Raw genomic sequence first — 26,098 nt, forward strand, 5'->3', positions numbered from 1 at the left:
AATAATATCTTTTCTACTACTTAGGTGCTTTCTGCCTAGACCGTGAATGGACTTAAGAGTTATGTACGTTTCACGGCAATGATTTTGCAGTCCTCTTTGTGCTTGGGAAAATCATGTAGATCCCTCTTTGATAGTCATCTATTGTCAAATTTAACCCTTTCAGAATCGCCACGTTAAAATGCAATGGGCATTGTACATATGCATACACATGTGTGCCGCCGATGCATGGGACCTAAAGCGTTAATCAAGGACTTTCAGGGCTAGTCCGGTCTTGGTTGTGCGACGCTCAGACTTATTTTGGAGATTCTGCGACCACGTTGGCCTCTGATATTCTTTTGTAACAAAAGAAAAAAGGATAAGAATGATACTATAATGCCTGCAGGATCACGATCAATGTCAAACTGATATATAGTTTCTAGCCAACTTTGAAGCAGTTTATTATTATTATTATTACCATTTCATTACATGCATTATTACTGAACATTGTTGACGGGTTCGGGCTCAGTCTCCGCGGCCTCTCTGAAATATACCCTGATGACGTTAAATCTGATATACGTTAACATTTAATCACGTGCATGGATGAAAACAGGACGTGTCACGATGACGAATCACCAAGCTATACCCAAAAAAGAAATGGCAATCCTATCTCTGGAATGTCATGCAATTCTCATATTTTGTCTGAAGGTGACCTCCACGTACACTGACCGCACTGATCTAGCTCGGTAGGGAAATGGTATGGGAATCGAGAACTAAATAACTACATGTATAGGAGTAATTTCGGACGTTAGTGTATACAGTATATGTAATTAGTAATGCGGATTACGAATCGATCTTTATCACACCTGTTCATCGTCTCATATTCAAGCACCTCATAACCAGGCCTAGTCGAAGTTCTCAAGTCAGAAAGGTTATATTCTTACTTGTAAGGTCTTGTTTGTTTGTTTGTTTGCTTGTTTTCTAATCTATTCGGCACTTAGAGGTAGGAGAGATCTGGTACATACCCAAAATGGAATGATATCGCTGTGCACACCAAAGGTACCTAGACGAAATGAGCTGGCCTATCCCGGCCCTTCTGAAGTTGTGACAACGACGCCGATGGTACTTGAAATAGTAAGCCCTGTGCAGTGTTTGGCACGTCACGTCTGTACAGCAACGAGCATGGTATAGGTCCGGACGGATGTTGCAGGGTTTTAAACTAACCCTGACGTTATCTGTGTCAACCGAAGCGACTTCCGCAAAACATGACAAAGTCATCCCCGCAACTAACAACGTCTCCAGTTTCAAATAGATATACAAACAGACAGACAGACAGACACACACACACACATTAACTGAGTCAGGCATTTAAACCACTATTCTGAGTGTAACTTACTCACTGTCACAACGGAAGAGAAATTGCTTTGATTTCGCATTCACATTCCGTCAACCATCATCATTTGGATGTAATATTGAAAATCAAGTTGGCATTTGACGAATATCACAACCAGTGCTTGCCAGTTATTACCCCCCCCCCCTCCACACACACACACAGTATACGCACATAATAGCAAAATTCTTGACGAAATGATAATTCACTCTAACAAACACAGACCCAAAGCACACGAAGTTTGTGTAACTACATAACTATTATTACGGATGAGAGGGAAATACTGGTGGCACAGCAACATGTCACACATTCTGATAACAAAACAAATCACCACCACCATATCAGACTTAAGGTAACCAAAAAAATATTCTTTCCTCGCCTCAAGTGTGTTTGTGTGAGTGTGTGTGTGTGTGTGTATGTGTGTGTGTGTGTGTGTGTGTGTGCGTGCGTGTTTGTGTTATTTTCTTTGGACATAAACTAAGTGGTGTAACTCTTCATCTTTTTCATAACATTCAGAAAAAGTAGTAGTAATAGAAGAAGAAGAATGTGGGGATGAATAGCATGAAGACCGAGACGACTTCAAAATGTTACCAACACACTTAACTGTATAGTTCTACTTCAAGTCAAATAAGGGACACACACGAAGCGTTTGGCAGTTTCATTGGTAGTAAAAGTTTAATGGTCATTAATAATGATCGGTGCTTTGTATTTCTTGATCTTCATGCAGAAAACATGCAGAGAATTAATCACAACTCATGTAGATGATAATTGAATGTTATAACTAACGTAGGCGTAGTTAATGAGCGCAACCAGAAAATAATGGGCTTCATTACAAGATGTAAGTTAGCAGCTAAAAAATCTATGTGAAGAGTTTGTAATAGGTAGGAATAGAATAGTCGTTGATTCAAAGCAATATTATTGTGTAGGGCTATAAAAACTAACCAGTATGGTAGGCAAAGGTGTAAGCAGAGCGCATGACATTCAACAATTTTATATCGAAAGTGATGTTTGCTCTACATGTTTAGATTAAGGCCCTTTTCTTGCGAATCTTTCGTTTATGAAACTTACTTTGACATCTGTAACATCTGACATATTTCATCTCTCATTGTTTTACTCTTTACCTCTTTTATGATATTCACCTCTTTTATGAAATTTACTGTGAGATCTGTGACATCTGACATAGTCAATCCCTCATTCTTTTACTCTCTTACCTGACTTATTGTCATTTTTAGAAACTTTTTATACTTACCGACCCTTGATAATATTTTACCCCTGATATTTCAACCTGGCGCCAACACGATGGAAAATATCAAGACAGTCTCATAATATCATTACACCTCTAAAAAGGCAATGTTATTTATACTATAAAATGGCAAGATGTTTACGCTTATAGATGGTGGAATAAACCTGCTAAACGACACTTCGACCTATACAGACCCTCAACAAAAACAAACAAACAAACAAACAAACAAATAAACAAACAAACAAACAAGCAAGCAAAACACGCAAAAACGCAATACCCTCCCACGTTTGTAATGCTGTAAGCTCATTTACAGTTCATTCATCATGATATAACAGATACATGGTTACTGTCCATTCCCTCTTTAGCGTAATTATATGGGTTGGTGATGGGGTGGGGGATGCAGAAGATGAGAGTCTAGATAACTCTCACCTGAACGTCACTGAGGATAGAAATAAGATACTATGGTGTGACCAATAGTTAACTGGTCGTTGTGCGACCCTCAGTGAATCCTATTAGGCGTTTTATGCGTGAGCGCCCTCTTCAAACAGGTCGTTACGTATCAGTGAGTTTGCGTGACTACGGCCCTTCTTAACTGCAATTAGTTAATGGATGTATTTCACTCAGAAAAAGTATAGTCTTGATGCACACCGGTAATCATTATGTTATAGACCTGGATGACAGCAGCGAAAAGGTTTTCTGGATCTCCTTTGCTGTTAGACATGAACATGATGATCATGATGTTAGGAACAAATCTATTTCTATATGTATAATCCAATCTCTTGCAAGGTCGGAGATGTAACTTCGCAATTAATTTACCGCAGAGCATCAATCGAAATTGTTCCGCCTCGATAAAATGACGCGAACGTATGAGTAGAGATGGAGAGTGCGTGGCTATCCATGCGATTCTCTGTGGCAAGATGCTAAAAAAATAATAAAAAAGAACAATGGCGATATAATCACTTAGAGAGAATGGTTCGTAGCCACGCAGACTGGTCCTCGATATCAGAAAACCTGCGACTGAATATGCACTTGAAGACCTTGCGGAACACCGGGTGCTTCCAGGCGTAGATGATGGGGTTACAGCAGGATGCGGAATAGAGCGAGAGGACGGTGTACATGCCGGCAGACTGTGTCCCGGGAACGAGGACCATCGCCAGGGTAGGGCTAATGCATATGAAAAAGCAGACAACAATCATGATCATGTTCATAGTTATCCGATTTTCCGTTTCGTCCACTGCTGTCTCTTCCCTGTTCTCCTCCACACTCCGCAGCTCTTTGGGCTCTGGGGGCGTCACAGTCTCGATGGGCGGCACCTCGTTGCTACCCCCACACGTGGACGTATAACCCGTGGTGCTAGGCGTCGGTCTGCCGGGTCGCGCCCTTATGTGCGCCACCTGACGCATGTGGCGCCTCACGAAGAAGTAAATGCGAATGTAGCAGAAGCTGACGGTGATAAAAGAGCAGCCGAAAAGCAGCCCGCATATGACGTCTATCAAGCGGCTCTCCTCGCTCAGTTGACAGAGCCAAAGGATGTCACTGAACCCATACGGAACCATTCTCGTGGGTCCCAGCGCAATTAGGAACACAGACGTAGACGTCCACACGCCACCTATGGTCACTATCATATTTCGCTTCGTATAAACGAATCCGTAGACTCGATGTGACTGCGTGATCAGCACGAATCGGTTGATGGCAATCAGATCCAACATGACGATGCTACAGGTGATGAGGATGTAATTCAGGACTGCCGTCGACCTGCAGGCCACTTCGAACGAGACGGGATGGGTAGCTCTCGTCAGAGCGGACATCTGGACGGGGATATTCACGGAGCAATTGAGGAAGTCGCTGACGCTGAGGCTGACGACGAACGCGTTCGGCAACGTCTGCAGCTTTCGGCAGGCTGCCACCGAGAAGAGAAGGAGACCGTTTCCGACGACCCCAAGCACGGACACGACGCTGAGCAGGAAGGCGACGGTCATCCTGTGACGGTAGGCGTCATCAGGCTGTAGGAACGTGGACGGCGACGAGTTCATGGCTGCTTGAGTACGACGCGGTTTTGACCTTTCGAGACGTCCTATTTCAGCGGAGCTTTGAATCTGAAAACATAAATAGAGACGGTCACAGCAACATTTAAGAACACTGTTCAAGTTCGTAATTCAGAATCTGTAAATAGATGTCATTCTATTAAGTGCAAGTTCATCTTCATATACATTAGGGTTGAAAGAATGCAGCAACATTTGAGGAAAATCGGACAAGTCATTTAAAAGTTACAAATTCATGTTAGATTTGTGAAGTGTTACTGGCACCATCACTGGATGAGAAGACTACTGCAGCTTATGATGTCACATGGGGATTGTGTCGAACGCTATAAAGGAAATTTAAAGGATATCCAACATATTATTTTCCCTTTTGTCACATAATAAAAAAAACACCTGACTTGACTCTTTTAGAAAGCAGGGGGAATAATATTACCCCTATATACGTCAGTAACGAATTGAGGGAATGTGCACTCCCCCCAATTAAAAAAAAAAAAACATTTTGTGGAATTCGCTTTATACTTTCCTTATGTTGTTCCACGCATGTGACATCATACACTGTAATAGTCTTCTCAACCAGCAGTGATTGCGCAGAAACTATAAAAATTCATAACTTTTGAAGGGATTGTCCTCTTTTCTTCAAACTTTCACTGATGGGTTCGGCTGATATTGCTGCATTCACTCAATCCACACGTATATCAAGGGTGGTTTGTCCTTTAAATGGCAAAAAATGAATTTCACATAATCATTCATATATATATATATATATATATATATATATGTATATATATATACGGATAGAGATATATAATATATTCACATGTGTTACACTTTCTTATTCGTCATGCCCTGTAGATAAAGTTAAGAATAACAACCCTTTACGCTCGCAGTGTACGTGTATCAAATGTAGTGGAAACCAAAGTTTAATATCGACCTTGTCTTCCGACCATGTTCTGAGAGTCCGTGACTTTTCTCCACGTTAGGTAATAATCATAATTCAAGTGTACTGTAACATTGGGCCTGTGTTGTTCATGAACTCACAATATCACCGTTTTAAACCTTTCCATCCGTTCTTGTCTTTCATCACATTTGCCAATATGCTTGCGCAGACTGTGGTGCGGAAATGAACTACGCTTGAATACCAGAAGCCTCTTATATAAAAAGAAAGAAATCAAAAGAAAAAAAAAAGAAAAATTGCAGGAAAGACGACTGAATAAACATGAAGGCCTCGAAAACCTATTTTCATACACATATAGATCTCTCGAATAGATGACCAAAAGTATTTGCCTACTTCTCCATCACCGCGAGGCGAAAATGTTTGCTCGCTTTGGTGAACAAACACGTGAGGTACGGTACATCACCTTGTTCCTAATATCATATACAGAAATGGTTCCTATCTGCTTCTACAAGTAGTCCTCTCTGAATATTGTGGAGGAAAAGAAAAATGCACATTAGTTTGTAGATTGCAAAATTTTAGATAGTAGGGGTGTGTGTGTGTGTGTGCGTGGGGGGGGGGGCAGTTACAACCACGCTTAAAGGAACACATCAATCCCAAAGGACGAACTTTCTTGGGACAATTTGGATGTATTTTTAAAATGTTCCTTGTGATCCATATCTTAGGTATGTTGACTTTTGTTAAAGGGATGGTATAGTATTGGTTGAGGTGAGAATTCAGCTTTTAACCCCTGCGACATACTTTGGAGCCATTTTATGAGATGTTAAAAAGCGCAAAATTCTAAGAGGAATTTAAAGTTTACTTGATCAGTGTTGATGAAAATCAATTTTGAAATGGTTGGGATATCCAAAAAAAAAAGTAAAACAAAGCGATCCTAATCAAAGGTGGGTCCCATCTTTTATTACAATCGCTTTGTTTTGGTTATTTCAGCCATTTAAAATCAAGTTTTCGTCATATAAGCTCTGAATTCCTCTTAAAAGCATATGCTCTTTCATATTTCATATGAGGTTTCTCATTATCTCCAAAGATTATCATCAAAAGAAGTTGAGAAGTTGGGAACCCGAAGCCCCATAGAACATAACCAAACCACTAAATACTTCATGAAGATATGCATTATACATTTTTTAAACATTCGTCTTACTTATTTTTTTTTCTGGATAAGGTAGAGTCCCACCTCTTTAAAAAAATCTTTCAGATCACCTTTATTCATACTCCAGCAGTGACATCACCCTCCTGTAACATAGTATTGGGCTGAACAACAGACACATTTATGTGCTTTACCATTCATTGCTATTACCTGTATTTGAGCATCACATGTTGTTTATGCAAATGCTTCTAGCATCCTTTTTTAACGTAACAATGAATGGTAAGGTACATTACCGTGTCTATGGTTCAGCTCAAGTATAAGTAATGCTTTTGTTTCTACCCTTCCGGGTCATAGCTAAAGAATTTCACACCGTAAGCATGGTAAGACGAAATTTGTAATGCTATATTAAGTTTCTGTCATTACTAATTTGTTTGATCTCTTTTGCGGGTGGGCACATCATTACTCCTGGATTAAGGCTGATTTTTTTTCTTTCCTGATATGAACTCATCAATTAAATAAGTTGAGGCTGTTCAAGCATGAATTAATAATGAAAACGCCAAGGATATTTTCGTTCATTCGATCGGTATATGGATAAATTATGAAATTATGCAAAACGTTGTGGAACCTTTTACCTTTACAGAGGGGGACAAAGGAATTGATTTGAGCAATGAGATGACCATAATGACTGTATACTGCAGAACCAACACCGAAGGACACATTATTACAATTTATGATTTCAAAATAAAACAAAACGCATTAAAAGCTTGTCACTACAGTAATTTGCTCAACCATACACTCACACAAGGCTTTTGGCAAACCCTTTTCAAGGACCTTGCCATTGTAATACTTACCACAAATAGCATACTTAATACATCATCACACCTTTTTTTTGGAGGGGGGGGGGGAATGGGTGGGTGGGATGCGGAGTCAAATTATTTGATAACCTGTACATCTTTTACTGCTATGATAATATCACTTATATCCCTTGGAAATTCTAACCAAACTTTTAATCATGGTACTGCAAGCCCCACTTGCTCTGCGTGAACAACGATTATAACAATTATTTCATGCTCGAAAAAAAGAAGAAGAAAAAAAGAAACATATCAATACCTACAATATTACAAATTTCCCCCAAAACCATAATAATGTTGTTAAATCTGCTATAAACATTGACACAAGCACATCGTTTTGGGAAGACTTTGATTTGAACGATGGTATCTCAGTGACAAAAAAAAAGAAGAAGAAGAAGAAAGAAAGAGGAAAGTAGTAAGATCTCACGGCTCCGTATAGTTTGAACTTTGGGGCTTCTGTCAGTAATGAAGATAAGACTGGACCAAGGAGTAGGAATGTTATCGCTGTTATATCTAGGTGTTATGTATCCGTTTGTCATGTTTGCTGCTCCTTACACTGCAAAAAAGTCCGGTGTTAAATGGTGAACACCGAGCTGGTGTTAAATTTTCGGTGCTCATTTATGGTGTTAAATTAACACCTCCGGGTGTCATTTCCAAATATAAAACTGTTTTTTTGAAGAGTTTGATAGTAACTGCACTTCTTGTTGATTTTTAATTTAAACAAGACGATCAAGAATTTTACATTAAAATACTAGATTTTTGAAAAAAAATGTGCAAACAAATTTACACCACAGTAACGCCAGCTGGTGTAGTCTCTTATTGAAGTTTGACGGGTGTTAAACCATTGATATTAATACCAACAAATATCAAATCAACACCATGTGGTGTCATTTTTTCATTAACACCAGAACAGTGTAAAAATATCACCAGGTACAGTGTCAAATTAACCCCACAAAGTGTCAGGTGAACACTTTTCAACACCATCACAGTGCATTTTCAACACCTGTGGGTGTGGTCCTCTATTAACACTTGATCGGTGTTAAATTTAACACCCATGGTGTTAAATCTAACACCGATGTTTTTACAGTGTAGAGAACTAGTCATGAACTGAAACTTAAAGAGGAAATCCACCCTAAAAACAAATAAACTCCAAAAGAAAGAGAACAATATTCCATACAGAATCATACAAAAATTACCCCGATAAAGAAATAAGGAAGATATGACATTTTGGAATTTCACGTTTTTTTTCCGGAAAATATTTCTTGACCTGTCTTTATGAATATTAAAATGAGCGAGTTGATGATGTCATACCCTCACAATTTTTCATATGTGTTATGTATGAAATTAGGAAAAATTGTTATTTCAAGATAATACAAGTAAAGATATGTTTTCATACCAAGATATATCAGAGTAAACATTTATCCTTTTTTATTCTGTTTTTATTTTAAGGCAAGTTTTATATTTGTACAGCTGAGATATGAGATTCATTTCTCTATTTAAAATGAATTGAAAATTGCGAGAGCATGACATCGTCAACTTGCTTATTTGATATTCATAACAACTAGTCAAGAAACGTTTTCCGAAAAATTGTGAAATTTCAAAATGTCATATCGGGGATCTATCACTTGGTCTACTCCCACTTCATCCAATAGCCATTTAGTCTCAACTCACATGGCCTAACCCTGTTTCGTCTACAATCAGTTCGTCTAATGACCATTTAGTCCAACTACCACTTAGCCTCATTACCATTTGGTCTACTTCCAGATGGGCTATGCCCACTTCGCCTAATACCCACTATTAACTACAGTTTATTAGACAAAATGGGAAATAGTCCAAGGAGACAAAACTGGAATTAGACCATCTGGTCATTAGAAGAAACAATAAGTAGCCAAAGTGGGCATTAGACCAAGTGAGAAGTAGACCAAACGGGCATTAGACGAAATTGATAGTAGACCAAGTGAGATTAGCCGTAGTGGTGTTAGACGAACTGGGAAGTAGACCATCAGATAGTAAACCAAGCGGCAATAAACCGTCATATCTTTCTCATCCTTTATCCGATCTTTGTCATTTTTGTATCGTTCTGTAGGGTATATTTTTCTATCTCTTTTGAAGTTTACATGTTTTGGGGGTGGAATTCCTCTTTAAGGAACCGTCTGAAGTAATCAAGTCGTGATATCGAGAATGGGATGGGTGTTCATTAGTAGCCGGCCGTCTTGACTTATGCTGACGTACATGCATGCAATGAAACGTTTTAAAGTTAAAATACTTCTTCGTGTTCGTCATCAAATAGCTACTACTGTCCTCAATGTTGATATCATAACAAGGAAACAAAACTTGAGAAAAAATCATGGTAATCCAGAGAGTTTGAATGAGATTAAAATGGCTACATAAACTCTGTACGTCCTAATCCCATTTTGCAGGAGTTTACAATTACGTGATGGTATTTCTCTCCCCCCCCCCCCCCCATAGGATGCCAGACCATTATTTATAATGATATTGCTCCGTTCCGCGACTTTGACATAGTAAAGTAATTGCGATCCACAACGCGTGACTGAGTGTAATCGATTCGGATAACCTTGTCAGCACGGCCCTCTTTTACACGACTATTAAGGTAATGTTTTTTATTTTCTCTTTAATTCTTTTTTTCTGATGGTTTGGAAATAGAAAAGGATCCTTACTTATTGAAATGGGGATTAATGGCCTCCGTCCTTGCGTTATGAACGTTCGCACGCGTCTCCTCTTGAGCATTGTGCAAATAGCAAAGATTTTGTTATCACTCCTTACGATCGTCCGGTGCTCGCCCGAAGAGCCACGGATACTCTCTACCATGGCAAATACTCCCCTCCATACGGCGTGTGTTTATTTTTGAAGCTATCAAGCCATGACAGGCAGACTAGAGGAGACTATATCAATATGTGAAGAGGAACACAGATTCGTTGGTTCGATCTATTTTCTCAACTCTTGTCTTGGTATATAGTTTGAGCTCAGTTGCCATTACGGATATGGCGTCGTAATAAAGCGTGCCACGTGAGGAGTCCTCACCTTATAGCCCCACCCCCATCCCCATCTCCATCCCCGAATCCATCATGATATCAAGCGATGCGAGCATATTTTTCGCCACCACTGATCAATCTCGACCCACTATTACAAACATGACAAAGGGGAACGCAGATGCAGGTGATTGGACTCTTCGATCAAAATTCATGCTCATTTAATAATGCGAACGAGGGGACTCGAGGGGAAAACACGGGAGTGTGAGCTGTGATGGAGGACAACGATGCAAAATGTGAAATAAGGCTTGATTTGAGAGGAAACCACCGACAAGCACTTCCAAGACTCGTTAACAGTGGCAGGCGCGCGGCTAGTCGAAATCATTCTTTGGCACTCATCAAAGTGGAATTTCATTTCAAACGTTTTCCATCGACAGTTCATGCTTTGTGCTCGTATCATTATGCGGGACGATAAAAGAATGGACCGAGTGTAAATATCGCCAGTCAAGTACGGCGTCCTCCGGCTATTTCCCGGATGCTTTCGTTGTTGGCGCTTTTTAAATAAAATCAAAGACTACTTCATAACAGAAGAAAATGACATGCACGATAATGAAGTCGACTAATGAATAAAGGCGCATTTCTGTCGATAGGAACTGACCTGTACAACGCAAGAATTACATCAAGACTAATCGACGCTCATGGTCCATAGATCACTAGAATGAATTATCATATCATATAGGATGACATATTCAGAGAAACGATGCTTATCGTAATATAGATATTAGTTCTTATCATATCAAACCTTACTAAGCGCTGATGCCTGTGAAAATCCTTATTATGATTATGCTCCCAAGGATCAAACAGATAATCTTACGAATAGTATCGTCTTTCCATGTTTTAACTACACAACTCTGCATCACAATTAGGACGTTATAATTTGCGGATCCAGAGGGGGTGTGGGGGGGGGGGGGCGCACCGGGCGCGCTCCCCTCTTTATTTTTTGTTAAAACGAATGAAATAAAAATGAAAAAAATGCGCGATGCGCGTGCGCCCCCTTTAATTTTGGAATGGCGCCTCCCTTTACGGAATTCCTGGATCCACCCCTGCGTTATGATACACGTTTTCTGTCGTTCCCTTCCTCCCTCTCTCTATCTCCCTTTATTCCTCTTCCTTCCCTTTTGTATCTCTTCTCCTTCTCTCTCTCTCCAGTCTCTCCCTCTCCCCGCTCTCTATACCTCTCTTTCTCTCACAATTGTTGAACTGTTCTCGCTTGTAACCATTTTGCCAAGCCTATAGCAAACAGCGCTTATATTGCGCCGTGTAAGGTGTAATTAATTACGGATATTAAGTTTTTGATAATATCATAATCCCTTGTTGAATAGTAAAAACTTCATCCTCTAATCATAGCGTTGCTTTGGTTTTGCCATAATGTATGGCACATAAGACTGCAAAGACCGTAACTGAAGACAATAACTGATGGAAATTAATTTAAAATCATAAAGCAGACTTTTGACTTTCGGGCGGCAATCAAACGTTTAGAGGGACTGTACAGTACTGGTTGAGGTAGGGATTCATGTTTTGAACATTCCTAAGAGAGATAATGAAAAGCCTCTTATGAAATATGAAAGAGCATGTATTTTTAAGAAGGATTCAATGTTCAGTTGATGAAAATTGGTTTTCAAATGGCTGAGATATCCAAAAATGTGCTAATAATAAAAGGCGACATGCCCCAACTTTATTAGTATCTCTTTGTTTTACCTTGTTTTTGGATATCTCAGCCATTTCAAAACCGATTTTCATCGAATAAACTTTTGATACCCCTAGAACTGCATGGTCTTTGACATCTCATAGAGTGGTTTCTGAATATCTCACAAAACGTTAAAAGCTAAATCTTCACCTCGACCAGAACTGTACACACCCTTTAATGAACTAAAAAGTTTGTAGGCCCGTAGCATTATGAACGTCAGAAAAGGGGATATTTATAACCAAAAATAGACAAATAGATAAATAGAAAGATAGATAGATAAATAAATAAATATATTACAAATCAATCAATAAATAAAATGAAAACGCAGACATTTTTACGATTGTTGTATAATCCAAATTGAAATTTGAATCGTTTCTCTGGCAATGAAAACAATTATAACAAATCAGTTATCACATGTTTGATTGTATATCAAATTGCACTACTCAAAATTATAGAGATATCTATCATCAAATGTCAGCATTACCTCTAAATGGAGAGGCTTTCTAAGATATCAATCCATTTGAATTTGTATTTGTATTTATTTGTATTTGATTGGTATTGTTTGTAACGGTTTTACATTGATAAAGCCGATTCTGGGTTCATGCACTGGTCGGGGAGGAAGGCCTCGAGTCTGGGTAATTGGACCAGAGGTATTTACCTAGAATCACCCCAGTCTTTATAAAATATTAAATGACTTTCTCCTATTTCATGTTAAAATGCTAGTTAGAATACTAAATAGATGAATAGATGAATATATAGAGAAGTAGATAGATGAATAGATAGGTAGATAGATAGATAGATAAATATCAATAATACAAATTATGATATTACTAATATATTACTAATATAATAGTAGTACAACTACTTATAATTTCAATGTATTGAGAATATGTATTTTTATTTCCATATTATTGTTCTTTTCTAGTGATATGTTTGTACATTGCCACTCTTTGTTGAAAATGAATAAAAGAAACGAAATATGAAGCAGAAGAAAAAGAAGAAGAGGCGGAAGAAGAAAAGTAATAACAACAATAGTAATATGAGACAATTAATTACGAAAATGTCAAGATGAAGTTCATCAGTCACATCATGCTCCTTGAAAAGTCTCCGTAAACAACAATGACGTTAATTTCCTTCCCTTTTCGTTTATTGATATAGCGGTAAATAAGTCGTGTGACCTAAACTTCCCATCAAATGTCTTTCGTTTTGCAATGACTTCTAAAATGCTTCCAAAATCGATGATGCCCTGAGTAATGAAAACCTTGCAGTTCCGCTTCGTCAAATGCTAATGAAAAGCAATCACCCTCTTCTCAGGGTTTGAGATGGCGATGGTCATGAATGTGGACTGATCAAACTTTGTTTTTCGGAAGACTTCATACAATCTGACATTTTTCCCAGTAAAAAGACAAATGCCAGATTTCTTATTAGTCAACCTTTACCCTGCCTCATTACTTCGGGCTAAACCCTAGTCTTCCCAGAGCATTATTATATAAGCCCACATTATTCAAACAAAGCAATGACGCGTCGTGGTAAAATTTGGGAAATGACACCCTACGAGAAATTATACACTCTGCCTTAGTTAATCATTAACCTACTCTCCTTCTCGAAAATATTGATTTCAATCTCCGTAAGACATACAAATATTGATCGCCTCGTTATCTATCACTCAGGAGTCATTATCCCAAAAGCATCCGAGATTTCTTTAATACACTTCCATGTATAACCGACACCGCTAATATTCGTCTCATCCACGGACACTGGAAAAATTTGGATGAATTGATGATGTAATCGGTTGTAGATACGATAATAGCCAGTATGTCCGGTGATAATCTATTTCATTGAACTCTTATTTCATATAGTTTTTTTGTTGTATAATTTTCACCCTAAAGAAATCAACGCTTGCAGTCTTACTTTCCTGACCTGCCTAATCATTTTTCCCAGAATGTAAACATTAAAATGAGTGATAGACACGAATCCGACCTTCCACTCATCCGAATACAGTGCAATATATACACCACTTATCCAATACAGCCCTTTTTTGTACCAAAAGTGTTACACCATGGTCCAAATATGTGAGATTCCTTTAATTATTACAATGCAGTTCACTTCATCCGTTTAATGTACTATCAAAATAGGAATAAAAAGACCCATACGCTGACATGTCACTTTCTCTCCCTTCCGGCCACAATATTTCTCTCTTATGAAAATAGATTCTATATCATTCTTTAGATACAATTGCATATGGAAAAGGCTACAGGCATCCTAACCCTGCTCAATTTCACAACATAACACTACTCTTTGCTAAGCCTATACGTACAATGCACAGTTACACGTGCGTCCCTATGAGCACACACAACCGCGCTCGCACGCGAAGACTGCGCTCATACAAAGACAAACGCAACAGCTCCACATTTTAAAACCTCTTTTCTAACCTTTTGAAGGCTTTTGAATTGTTTTATCGTTTGTTTCGAGGTCACCGTCAAGGTTTCCTTATGCTTGCTTTTTCTTGCAGTCTTTCTATTTCCATTAAGGAGGATATCAATCAACTGGCGGCATAAACTCTCAAAGAAATTATCTGATATGTTGCGATGCATGACTTCAAATGATTGTTGCTTTATCAACTTTGTGTACTTACAACGACACTTTGGATGTAAATCTGTGTTCAAGTAGTTTTTTCTTTTTTAAAGAGAATGATGCAGAATATAAAACAAACAAAAAACCAATACCACGTAATTTAGGACTCATTTAAAAGAGTGGAGTAAATATTCAAAATGGTACTTTTGTCATAAAATTTTTGTAAAATAGGCACAAATCATTGCTCTTATCTCACCATGTTTTACAGAGCGAGCGCTTTAATTTCCCTACCGTTGACAACCACAAAACTTTTATTGATTGCTACATTTTGAGTGTCTTCCGGTTTCATTAGCGCGCAACATTCGAATCACTTGATCGGGAGATTTCGCCGAAGCCATTAACCTTTAGTCACATGCAGCACCAGACGAGATTGAATGCAGTGGTGGCAGCCATTGTTTGATATTAGAGTCATATCGATCCACGGCGTTTACGGCACTTCCGGTTCAATGTCGCGCGCAATTTTTCGATTAATGATGTAACGAGACATGAATATTCTTGTCCCCATGCACCGACGGGGAACATTCGTGCCACAGAGTCATAAATCAAACTCAGAAATCAATATTGGGCAATTACACGAAGGATAAGGGGGGGGGGGGGACCCGTAAGTGTAATATACCTGCAATCCCTTCCGTTTGTCGTGACAACGAATTCGAAAAAAAAAAATGGAGAAATTCGTCGGATCTGATGACGCGCAAATGATATTATGTCAAGTCAAGCTCGTGACAGCCAGAAAGTTCTTAGAAACGTTGACGTTGACATTCAAACATTTACAAAAGCAGCTGTACCCAAAAGAAGTCATTTGATCACTATTTACTATTCATCTATTACTCCCAATTATTTGATGAATTCACAAAACACGTGATCTCCCTTTTCCGTGAGCAACCATACCGGGTGCTGTTCGTTATTCCGAAGGTGCGCTATTCCGAAGGTTTGTTAATCCGAAACACACAAATTCCCTATACCTAGAGGTTCGTTAATCCGAAAATGAAAAAGGGTTCGTTAATCCGAACATTTTTGTGGCGTTATTCCGAAGGTTCGTTATTCCGAAGATTTGTTAATCCGAAAATGAAATTCGGAATAACGAACCTTCGGAATAACGAGCTGTAACCGTTATACCACCCGTTCCCCTTGTGATGGATATTTTTTGCACTATTGTTTCAACCATTCGAATTTGTTTACATCAAGATGATACTCTTTATTATTAACATACAAGAATATAAAAGAAATACCAACCAAAGCATCTATTAAAGGGGAAGAAAGGCTTCCAACCTCTTCCCCCTTAAACAAACAAATAAACACAAAACAGACACAATAACAGTCATCAAACGACATACATTTGATGAAATCAAAACACTTTCTGAAAGACTATGGAAACATTTGGTTTCATAATAGAGAAATGGTGCACTCTTTAATCATGACAGATTGAATTCATGAAAGAAGTTTCATTTCCACTTCCAAAATCATGCTTTCTCTTTTGGATCAAGAAAATAAACGAATATCAAACGTACTAGTAGACAGCTCCTGAGATGGAACACTGCTCATTGAGTAAACCTGTATCAAACTTACTCTTTTTTTCGCCCTGACTAACTTTGGTGTGTTAACTTGTAAGAGATAAAATCGTATATCCTGTGACCAGGTGATATCTATCTATAAGATTTTTGCAGTCTATTTTCGAGAATATTTAGGCACACGTGAAGAAATTATATTTATTTATTTTTCTACCTTGATGTGCGGCTGATTGCCTGAAATTATGTAATTGTTGAGCATTGACAGACTCAACGCGAAAATGCCTTCCAAAACAACGTTTGTAATTGTAGTCTTCAGATGATGCCGCGTCGCAGAGCTTCAAACAGTCATTAGTCCATGATCACTCGCCTTACGAATTCAAATACATCTGTGAATAAATTTGATCTATTTCATGACATTTTGGGTAATTTGAATCGATTTAATTCCCCAGGAGATATCGAAAGGATGTTCTTGTTTAAAGGATCCACTAGCATCCCGAAAGGAACACGTGAAAGCGTATAGGTTAATATTGACTGTAATCACTGTTGGACGTTTTTGTTTCTTTTACAACAAATTGTGGATCCCACCTCTTTGAACGGTAAGGAGATAGGATCGGCAACTCACAAACTCATACAGACTGCATGCGCACACAAATGTTACATAAATTCCGCACGATTTCATCTTGAATCGCTGGCTGACAACGATCAGATTCCGGCAGGGGGCGATTGATACTTACAAATAATATCTGCAATATCAGCAGCCGACTTCACGCTTGTATATCTGTCCATAAAATGAGCGCCCGAAGCGATTGATTGGGGAATGATTCGCTGGACGCGGCAGGCATACTAGTACTTGTACAATCCAGAAGAGGTCGGTCATCAGCCTCCTCGGCCGACCCTCCCTGCCTCCATCACCATCAGTTAGAGAGACGAGGTGGGTGTGATGAGAGAACCACTGACACTAAATGATTAGTCCCACCTGATGACGTCATAATCTTCCTCCAAAATTTGCAATGATTTGAAGAGCAAAACCCATTAGTCGACGTAATCGGGAGAAACGATCAAACATTGCAGACTGACGAAGCAATACGACCATCAATGTACACACACATACACAGCTGAGAGTGTTTGACCAAGCTTGCCTTGGCCGCTATGCATAGGAAGTCCTCTTGAGAGATGAACTCCAAGCGGAACACTAAATTGTCTTGACGATGATCTCAAACTCGTTGATGCCAACCGATTCTGCGCAGTTCAAGCCACTCGGGACAGCAGCATAAGCGACTTCCGGGTCCCGTTTCATAAAACTTGTCATACAGTAACAACTGCCACATTTCTATGACAAATTTGCTGTCAGCCAATCAGCTGCATGGTTTTCAGCAGCTTATAACAACTGTTGTAACTTGTTATTGATAGCAAGTTCTATGAAAAGGGGCCCAGGCTAAACCGATTGGGTGAAAAAGTAGCGAGAAAAAAAAATCTAATGAACACCAGTTGCAATATAGCAAAGGCTTTTCATTCACACATAAGACTGATGTATCAAATTAAGTGACACCTTGGCCATACTTATCACTCTGTTGTAATGGTGGGGAAAAAAGAAGAGAGCATAATGACAAGATCGGAAGAGACTCCTTTCCTCCTCAGTTTCCTTGCTTTACATAATTGTTTTGACGACGAGAGCGACCCTCAGTTGCAACGGTCATGACAATTGGTGTTTATTTTTATTTTTCACGTCCCTAAGAGAAACAGGCAGGATCGAGATTTGAGCGCTTACTTCTGCGAGCGATCATCACTATCCTTACAATCGGAAACGATGGACTTCAGCTGTACAAAGCAAACATTAAGATGCACGTACGCCGGAGATCGGAGCAGCCAATTAATTAATGCTTTCCTCCAGCCCAGCAAATGATCTGTATGTTGACGCCAAATGCACACACTATCATACACACGCACATCATCTTCACGTTCACACACACGCGCGTTTATGTCATTTCAAAGAAATTGTCAAATCATTGGAGACTATTATCTGAAGAGGAATCGCGCAAACAGGTCTAATGAATAGGTCAAGATTATGTTTCAAACAAATCAAAAGTCATCGCGCGATAAAATTGCGCAGAATTTGAGAAGTCGTACATATCATGAATACTATTTCGAAGACAGTCTACAAAGTCTACAAAGCATAGTGATATCGCATGCATCTGTTTGTAATTGACTGCTCCTTCTTGTGATAAATTATCACTCTCTCTTCTACATTACATCCACGGTACAAACTACTACCTAACCTATCCAGTCTTGCTGAAAATAACAACAATAAACACATAACCAAGAGAAATTAGCAGACGGCTTATATCTCCTAAGATTTTTTATCCATGAATACAATATGGGGATGTAAATGAAAAGTGAAAAGGACAATATACATTAAAAGGGTTTTTTAAGCTTGATTTTTTCATTAGACTCACAATGTGACGAGAAAAACACTGATTTTGCCCTTCGACGAGGGGAACTTAAATGAGTGTAAATGTGGAATTATACGCATCAGTCCTTCAAGCGACGAAAGTGACAGTTTGCTTCAAGAAAAGAGTCCAGTCACTCTGACACTACTCGCCCCGACTGCTTTATTTTTTTAAACAAACATTTTGTGTATACAGACAAACGTTTTACTTCGCTTAGGAAGTAATGCAATCGGATAGACTGACAACCAAACCTTGATGGCGCCAAACATAATATGACGCCCTTTTATATACCCCTTTCGAGACCACTATAGCTGAAGCTGACGTAACTGCAACCCAGTTTTTAGCTTGCAAGCCATTTGAAGTCAAATCCCCTCACAAATCATTCCACTTGTTCAAGCAAAGAAGAAGAAGAAGAAGAAGAAGAGGACGAGGAGGAGGAGGAGGAGGAAGACGAAGAGGAAGAAACAAACAAACCAAGAAATACCGCACCTATCCTGTTTTAGTTGATCATTCCGCGATACCAATCCAACAATTCAGTATCATTCACCACAGTCATGTTATTACGACTTTATTTGTATGATTGATCAAGTGTGCGGGATATGTTCTCGTTTGGTTATCTCGTACTTAGAATAAAAATGACGAGTAACAGGTTTGACAGGTACAGTGTATGTGGTGATATATGCGCATTAAGGCGCGATTCCTGTCGTTCCTCTGTCTTTTCATTTTTTCCCCGTCCCGTTTTCTTGTCATCAGCTGTTTTCCCCTGTTCGCACCTTTCTTTTTTTAAACCATGGCAACCCTTCCATGACATACCATGCCGACAAGTATACGTCATCATTCGTTTATTTTTGGATTGATTGCGAAATATAGATATATCATTCCAAATGTTTCATTTCTCGGATGAAGCAAACATACTAACCAGTGAGGGCATTAGTAAGAATTGACCAAACAAGATACCAGTGGAACAGTCTAACACGCCCAGAGACATTAGCCGAGGATTTACACGTAACCGAGTATGGGCCGTTGTACTAACGCCTGGACAAAATGATGTGTATCATTTGTTATATAAAATGATGGGGCAGATCCTTGTCTGTTGTCGTTTGACAGATTGCCCTTATCTCAATGTTCATCACTAGATCTAAGCAGAAAGTACAAATGACTGGTCATTATACTTTACTTAGTACCAGTCATGAAGACAAATACGTGTTAGGCAAAATAGATACTCTCAACTATCCATTTGATTTGCATCATTTTGTAATGACTAATTTGATGCCCTTTAGCTATGATGAAGTCACATAATGTACCCCGAGGGAAAAACCCTTGCTCATTTGCATTTTTGTCTGCTTTTTCACCATTTGACATTTATCTATCACGTGAGTGACATTTGTGTTTTCTATACACATTGTCTCGTTATACCTAACGAGCTTTGTGTTGAGTGCTTACCACTAAAATTAGCCCGACTGTCTCACAACGTACATGTATATCAAACGTGAGGTAATTTCGGAGGTGCACTCGACGTAGAAAGATATTGCGTCATATAAATGTTGAGAACTTTATTTTCATGTCCCCGTGATTAATTTGGTGTTGACGGTGACATCTTCTTATCATGGGTCTCTCTTTCCTCTTTGGGCCTATTAGAACAATACCAACAACAAGAGGAGGAGGAGGAGGAGGAATAGGAAGAAGAAGAAGAAGATAAATTGTTCTCTTCAGTCAGCTCTTCCAGATCACACACACACGTACACACACAAACAAATCAAATCAGTTGGAGCAATATCCGAAATACCATCATCCCATTCATGGTGGATGTTTTAGGTGATAGGTCACGAAAGATTATACCAGTCGGATCTGCTCTGATGTGAATTTGATACACGTTGTCATGTAACCAAACCAATCAAATTTCTTATAGGTGTTGTCATGAAAGCACATACATGTATATGATGTACAGTTTCTTAAATGTGTGAATGTGAACGTATTGTATTAATCAGAATAGTGGGAAAGTTTCTGTTTGTCAAGCTACAGTACATGCATGCATGTGAAAGCAAAGAACTAAAAAATCTCCAGAACTTTTTATGCAATGCCTACATCATGTATTCAGCTACTGATGTATTACATAGGAAACGCTAAAAGTAGTTCAAACCCAACGACCCGGGGGAAATTCCTTACATACACACACACGTATGTGTATGTGTGTGTGTGTGTGTGTGTGTGTGTGTGTGTGTGTGTTCATAATAATTCCTTAGTATATGTTTTATGTGTATGCCTATAATACACTGTGAGTCAATGCATACCAAATAGGACCTGCATCTTTATTGAAGTATGTGGCCAAGTACATTGTATATGTTATGGCTATTCTCGGAAATGACGTCATGCACATACTATTTCATTTCATTTCATTTCATTTTTTATTTCATTCTCCTTTTTCCAACAGAACACAACACAGTATGAATTAGGTTATTATCACAATCGTATACACACAACTTGCAAATGATATCAAATGATACAGTAATAAGACGGAAGAAGACGGAATAAGACGGAACAAAACAGGAGACACACAATAACATGACACGACTAGACAGAAAGGTGGAAAATGGAAGGAAGGAGGAAAGAGAATGCCTACACGCTGATCAAAGAAACAAAAGAGGGAATTGAAGAGGGAATTGAAGAGATGCTTTAAACAGCCGGTGCTTGCATACAGCCGTGTAGAGATTATGATGGCTATTTCATGAATTAATGAGTTCAGAGATTAATTGACTGATGGTTGCATGATGAACCCTGTGGTTGTTGGGACTTGGTTAATAAAAACGAACCTCAGAGAGGGTTTAACGGAAAGGATTTCAACTTACGCTTAAAGGAATACAAAGAAGGAGAATTTTTTATTTCGCAACTTAATGAATTCCAGAATCTAGGGCCTGTGCATATAAATGTATTCTGAGCCAATAATGTTCTCAGAAGGGGTAGATGAAACTCAGTAGATTGTCTGGTGGGATAATTATGGAAAAATTGATTCTTTGTAAACATTGGATTGAATATACAGGGAAGTACATTTGTGTTGAAATTAAACATAAACTGTCCAAGTTGAAAAAAATACAAATCTTTAATTTTTTAAATGTATATGTAGTGAATAATGGATCTGTATGGGAACGTGGCGGGACGCCACAAATAACACGAAGTGCCCCTTTTTTGTAATAACAGTAATCTATCTAATAAAGTTTGATGAGCGTTACCCCATGCTAAAAGACCGTAATTAAGATGAGGTAAAATTAAAGAGAAATATAACGTCAGCAAAGAAGACAATGGAATATGAAACTTAAGTCTATCCTTCCCCCTTATTCCATAATGAGACAACTTGTAAAGTAAAATTTCATGATTTGTTGTATCGAAGGCCTTGGAGAAGTCCAGGAATATACCAATAAGATGAGAATGATTATCAGTAGTATGCGCTGCGTGGTCGATAAACTTCAAAAGGGCATGAATGGTACTGTGTTTTTGACGAAACCCAAATTGAGAATTTGTAAAAACATTATGAAAAGTTAAACAATTAATTGTTCTTTTAAATATCAATTTTTCCAAAACTTCAGATAAAGATGAAAGCAAGGAAATGGGTCTGTAATTACTCATATCAGAACCATCGCCTTTTTTGAATAAAGGGAAAACCTTAGCTATTTTCATAAAATCAGGAAAAACACCACATGATATAGATCTATTAAAAATATGTGAAAGTGGATCAGCGATTGAAAATATAATTCCCTTTAAAATAGAATTACTTATGTCATCGTAACCAGCACTTCGCTTGTCATTCATTGCAGTAACAATATCAATAATTTCATATTTCGTAGTTGAAACAAAAAAGATAGAACTTGGGTTTGATTGACCTAAAAATGTTGAAAAATGCGTATTTGACTGTGATACCCTTTTTGCCAAATTCTCCCCAATCACTGAATTATAATTAAGTCAAAGAGTCAGGGTGTATGGAAAAATCTAGAATCTAGAGGTTGGAGATCCTTACAGAAGGTTCCAGAATGGTTGAAGAAACATATCTATATATAATAAAAAAGACACAAAAATTACTTCAAACACCTTTGGGCTGGGAGTACCGTTACAACTGCCTCTGAAGTGACCTACTGATCTGTTTTGTTTTGTTTTGTTTTGTTTTTGTTTTTGTTTTGTTTTGAGAGAGAGAGAGAGAGAGAGAGGGGGGGGGGGGAAGAAGGCCTGGAGACATATTTCCCGTGGAACAATGATTCCCCTACATTTGTGGTCGGTTCCATGTTCATTTATGTGGACATTGATACACGGAAATTGTGACTTGCTGGACAATCACTTGTTTAATTATCAATTGCACATTGACAGGACGCGGTCGTCGTGGCATCTCGTTTCTACACCATCACCATGGATTAATATTTTGGAGTACTCTCTTAATTCCTTAGGTTTAGATGAAGGACATATCCAAAATTGATTTAAAAATTTCAATCTGACAGGTTTAAAAGTCAATCTAATTTTAAGTCTAGTTTTGGATTTGTCCCTAACCACAGTCTTATAGATTGATTTCCTATCTAAGGAATTTAGAGAGTACTGTAACCTGTGCCCAATGATTTCTATGTGAGCAAAACATTCATCTGTGCGTCGAGCATTAATTTTCCAACATTTCCTTGGGATTAAATGGAACTCACCATTCATTCATATTTATTCATTTTTCAGCCGTTTATTTATCTATTTCATATTCATTAGATGATAGCAGCAGATTGCGTCACATGGAAATTAAATTCAACCGACACTCCGGGGCTTGTCCATTCTTGATTCACGCTGTTAGTTTCAAAAGTACCCTGCAGCCCCTTAACTTATTAATGATTTTCTTTTTTTTTCCAAGAATTGTGCAACGACGAGGGAAAAAAATCAATTTCAATATTTAAGATCTACACAGTATAGCAGATCATTAGCTCAGTGAACAATTATAAAGATACGCATTCTGTACATAATTGTATGTAAATATATATATATATATATATATATATATATATATACATATATACACATATAATCCTTATCAGTCCCTTAAACTTCCTCTTCATTTCGTCGATATATCCGCATTATTATTATAGATTTGGACAGCATGATCATAAACGTGCTGGCAATGAAAAAGAAATTGAACATGGCATTTGAGTTTCTTCTAACTTCATTTTAAAGCTAAACATTCAATTCAGTTTAATTCAATTATACTTTATAAATTAGTGATTTATTCACTGAGCCTCTGTATCAGGAAAATAGGCGACAAAACACATATAGATACAACCACACACGATTTTTAAGTTATTTTAAAGGCTTTAAGCGAACATTTTGAGACGTTAACAAGATTTTTTAGACTTCAAGCGATCTTAGTTTCCAATCGTCTTTTTGAGAAGCAGCTCATAAGTTATCAACCATAAATGGAAAGTGTCTGCATAGATGTGGTCACTAACAATGAGTGATTCGATTATACAAAACAAGTGGTTTCATAGAAAAATATCAATCACCTTTTGTGAAAGTCTTTATCTACTGGTCGTGATGACAAAACAAGTGGTTTCATAGGAAAATATCAATCACCTTTTGTGAAAGTCTTTATCTACTGGTCGTGATGCTCACTATCATTTTGTATCCCCTGTCTTTCTTCGGGAACACGGATTGTCCCTCTTTGTTTGTTTGTTGTTGTTGTTTTTTGACAGTCATGATTCAAACAGCAAATTATTTGCGTATGACTTGTCTGCTGAAGCACTGAATTCACTCAAAATTTAGACATTAAACGCGAAAGAAAACAACGTTCCACAAATTATTTGCGAACAAAGTACCTACCTCGGATGAGATGAGTGGTGATCATTTGTTGCATGCCTGCATCCATAAATTTCCACAAAATTGTTAAATGTGTTCGGAGGTCCTCGCAATAGTCGCATCTCTTTTTAATTACGTTTTGCCCGCGTCACATCTGTAATGACAGCCATGGGGATTAATGTTCCTTCTTGCATGTGTCTTGGTTAAAAGTAATATTCGGTCTTCTGTATCATCAACTCTCCTTTGCCTAAACTAGCGGGGTGATTAAGCTAGGGTGGGGAGGGGGTGTCGAGGGAAAATAGCCAGCTGATATCAGAGTCCTGTGCAGTATGATTTATATAAACAGCTGCAGCAGTCTCCCAAAGTCGCTATCAAGCTAGACCGAGTCCCGAATAGTGGATCTACTGAGATGACATTCAAGTTCGTTACTTGAATGATCCTTTCAAAGCAACTCGTTCATGGACACCGGAACAGCCACGTCCGTCGGTCGTTTGAGTCCAAAATGAAGACACGACCACTCTGGCAGTTGGGGGCGCGAATAATATTACGTCTTCGATCTGCACCCGCTGGATATATTGCATGATGCGGGGAGGATGGGCGTGCGTCCGCCAAAGCAAACGGAGAGCGCCAGATCTAATTAAGTCATTAATAATTCACACGTATGGACCAGGTAAACTGTGACGAGATACGGAAGGTTGACGATGATGTAAGGGGAACCCTGTGACCATGGAACTACAACAACGTCGCTCTATGCTATGACGTAGCTACCTTCCCTCCCTCTCCCTCACTATCTCTGCGACTAATCAACCCCGTCGTTCAAAATATGCATCAAATATAGCCGAGGATGGTTTAACCCAAATCTTGTTTGTGAATGCAAAATTCTAAAGCAAACAGTTTAATGCCATCGTTGTCGAGAAGAAAAGGACTCTCTGTGATATATAAACATCAATTATGGAGCTTAGTAACCGCGTTGTGGTTCTTTTGTTAGATTAAGGTATCAAAAAATTATTGTTATTTCTCGACTCAATGAAGCGAACATTGTCCACCCTTTATCCTCGTTCACAAAACTCGTACTTCCGTGTATCTTTTCTCTCCATTCTGTTTTCTTTCTCTCTTCGCTCCCTGTCCGTTATTCCCAAAATATGTATATATGAATAACATACAGTGATATATATATATATATATATATATATATATATATGAAGAGTTTGTTTGCAAAAACCGATAAGTCCATATTGGCCAAATGGAGATATTTGCGATTAAAGGTCAAGAAAAATAAAGAGAATAATAAGAAAATTTTTGCTTCTTTTGACCATAACTTCAAAAATGTACCTTTTTATGTAGTGATCAATATATCATTTAAAAGGTATTATTTTTTTATTTTCTGACAGAGACCGTACTTCAAAATCTTCAAAAATGGACTTATCGG

The 26,098-nt window shown here is 38.3% G+C and overlaps 1 protein-coding gene across 1 annotated transcript in view; it reads right to left on the reverse strand.

Moving 5' to 3' along the window:
• Positions 1 to 3,565: 3,565 nt before the first annotated feature.
• LOC139728946 (melatonin receptor type 1A-like) overlaps positions 3,566 to 26,098 on the reverse strand; it is a 55,276-nt gene continuing 32,743 nt past the window's right edge. Inside the window, exon 2 of the mRNA XM_071639875.1 lies at positions 3,566 to 4,705. Coding sequence (XP_071495976.1) covers positions 3,566 to 4,705 — 1,140 coding nt within the window. The remainder of the gene's footprint in view (positions 4,706 to 26,098) is intronic.

Source organism: Diadema antillarum, unplaced genomic scaffold (genome assembly GCF_040938485.1).
Source record: "Diadema antillarum isolate AM-2024a unplaced genomic scaffold, OU_Dant_1.0 seq00000205_RagTag, whole genome shotgun sequence".
NCBI lineage: Eukaryota > Metazoa > Echinodermata > Echinoidea > Diadematoida > Diadematidae > Diadema > Diadema antillarum.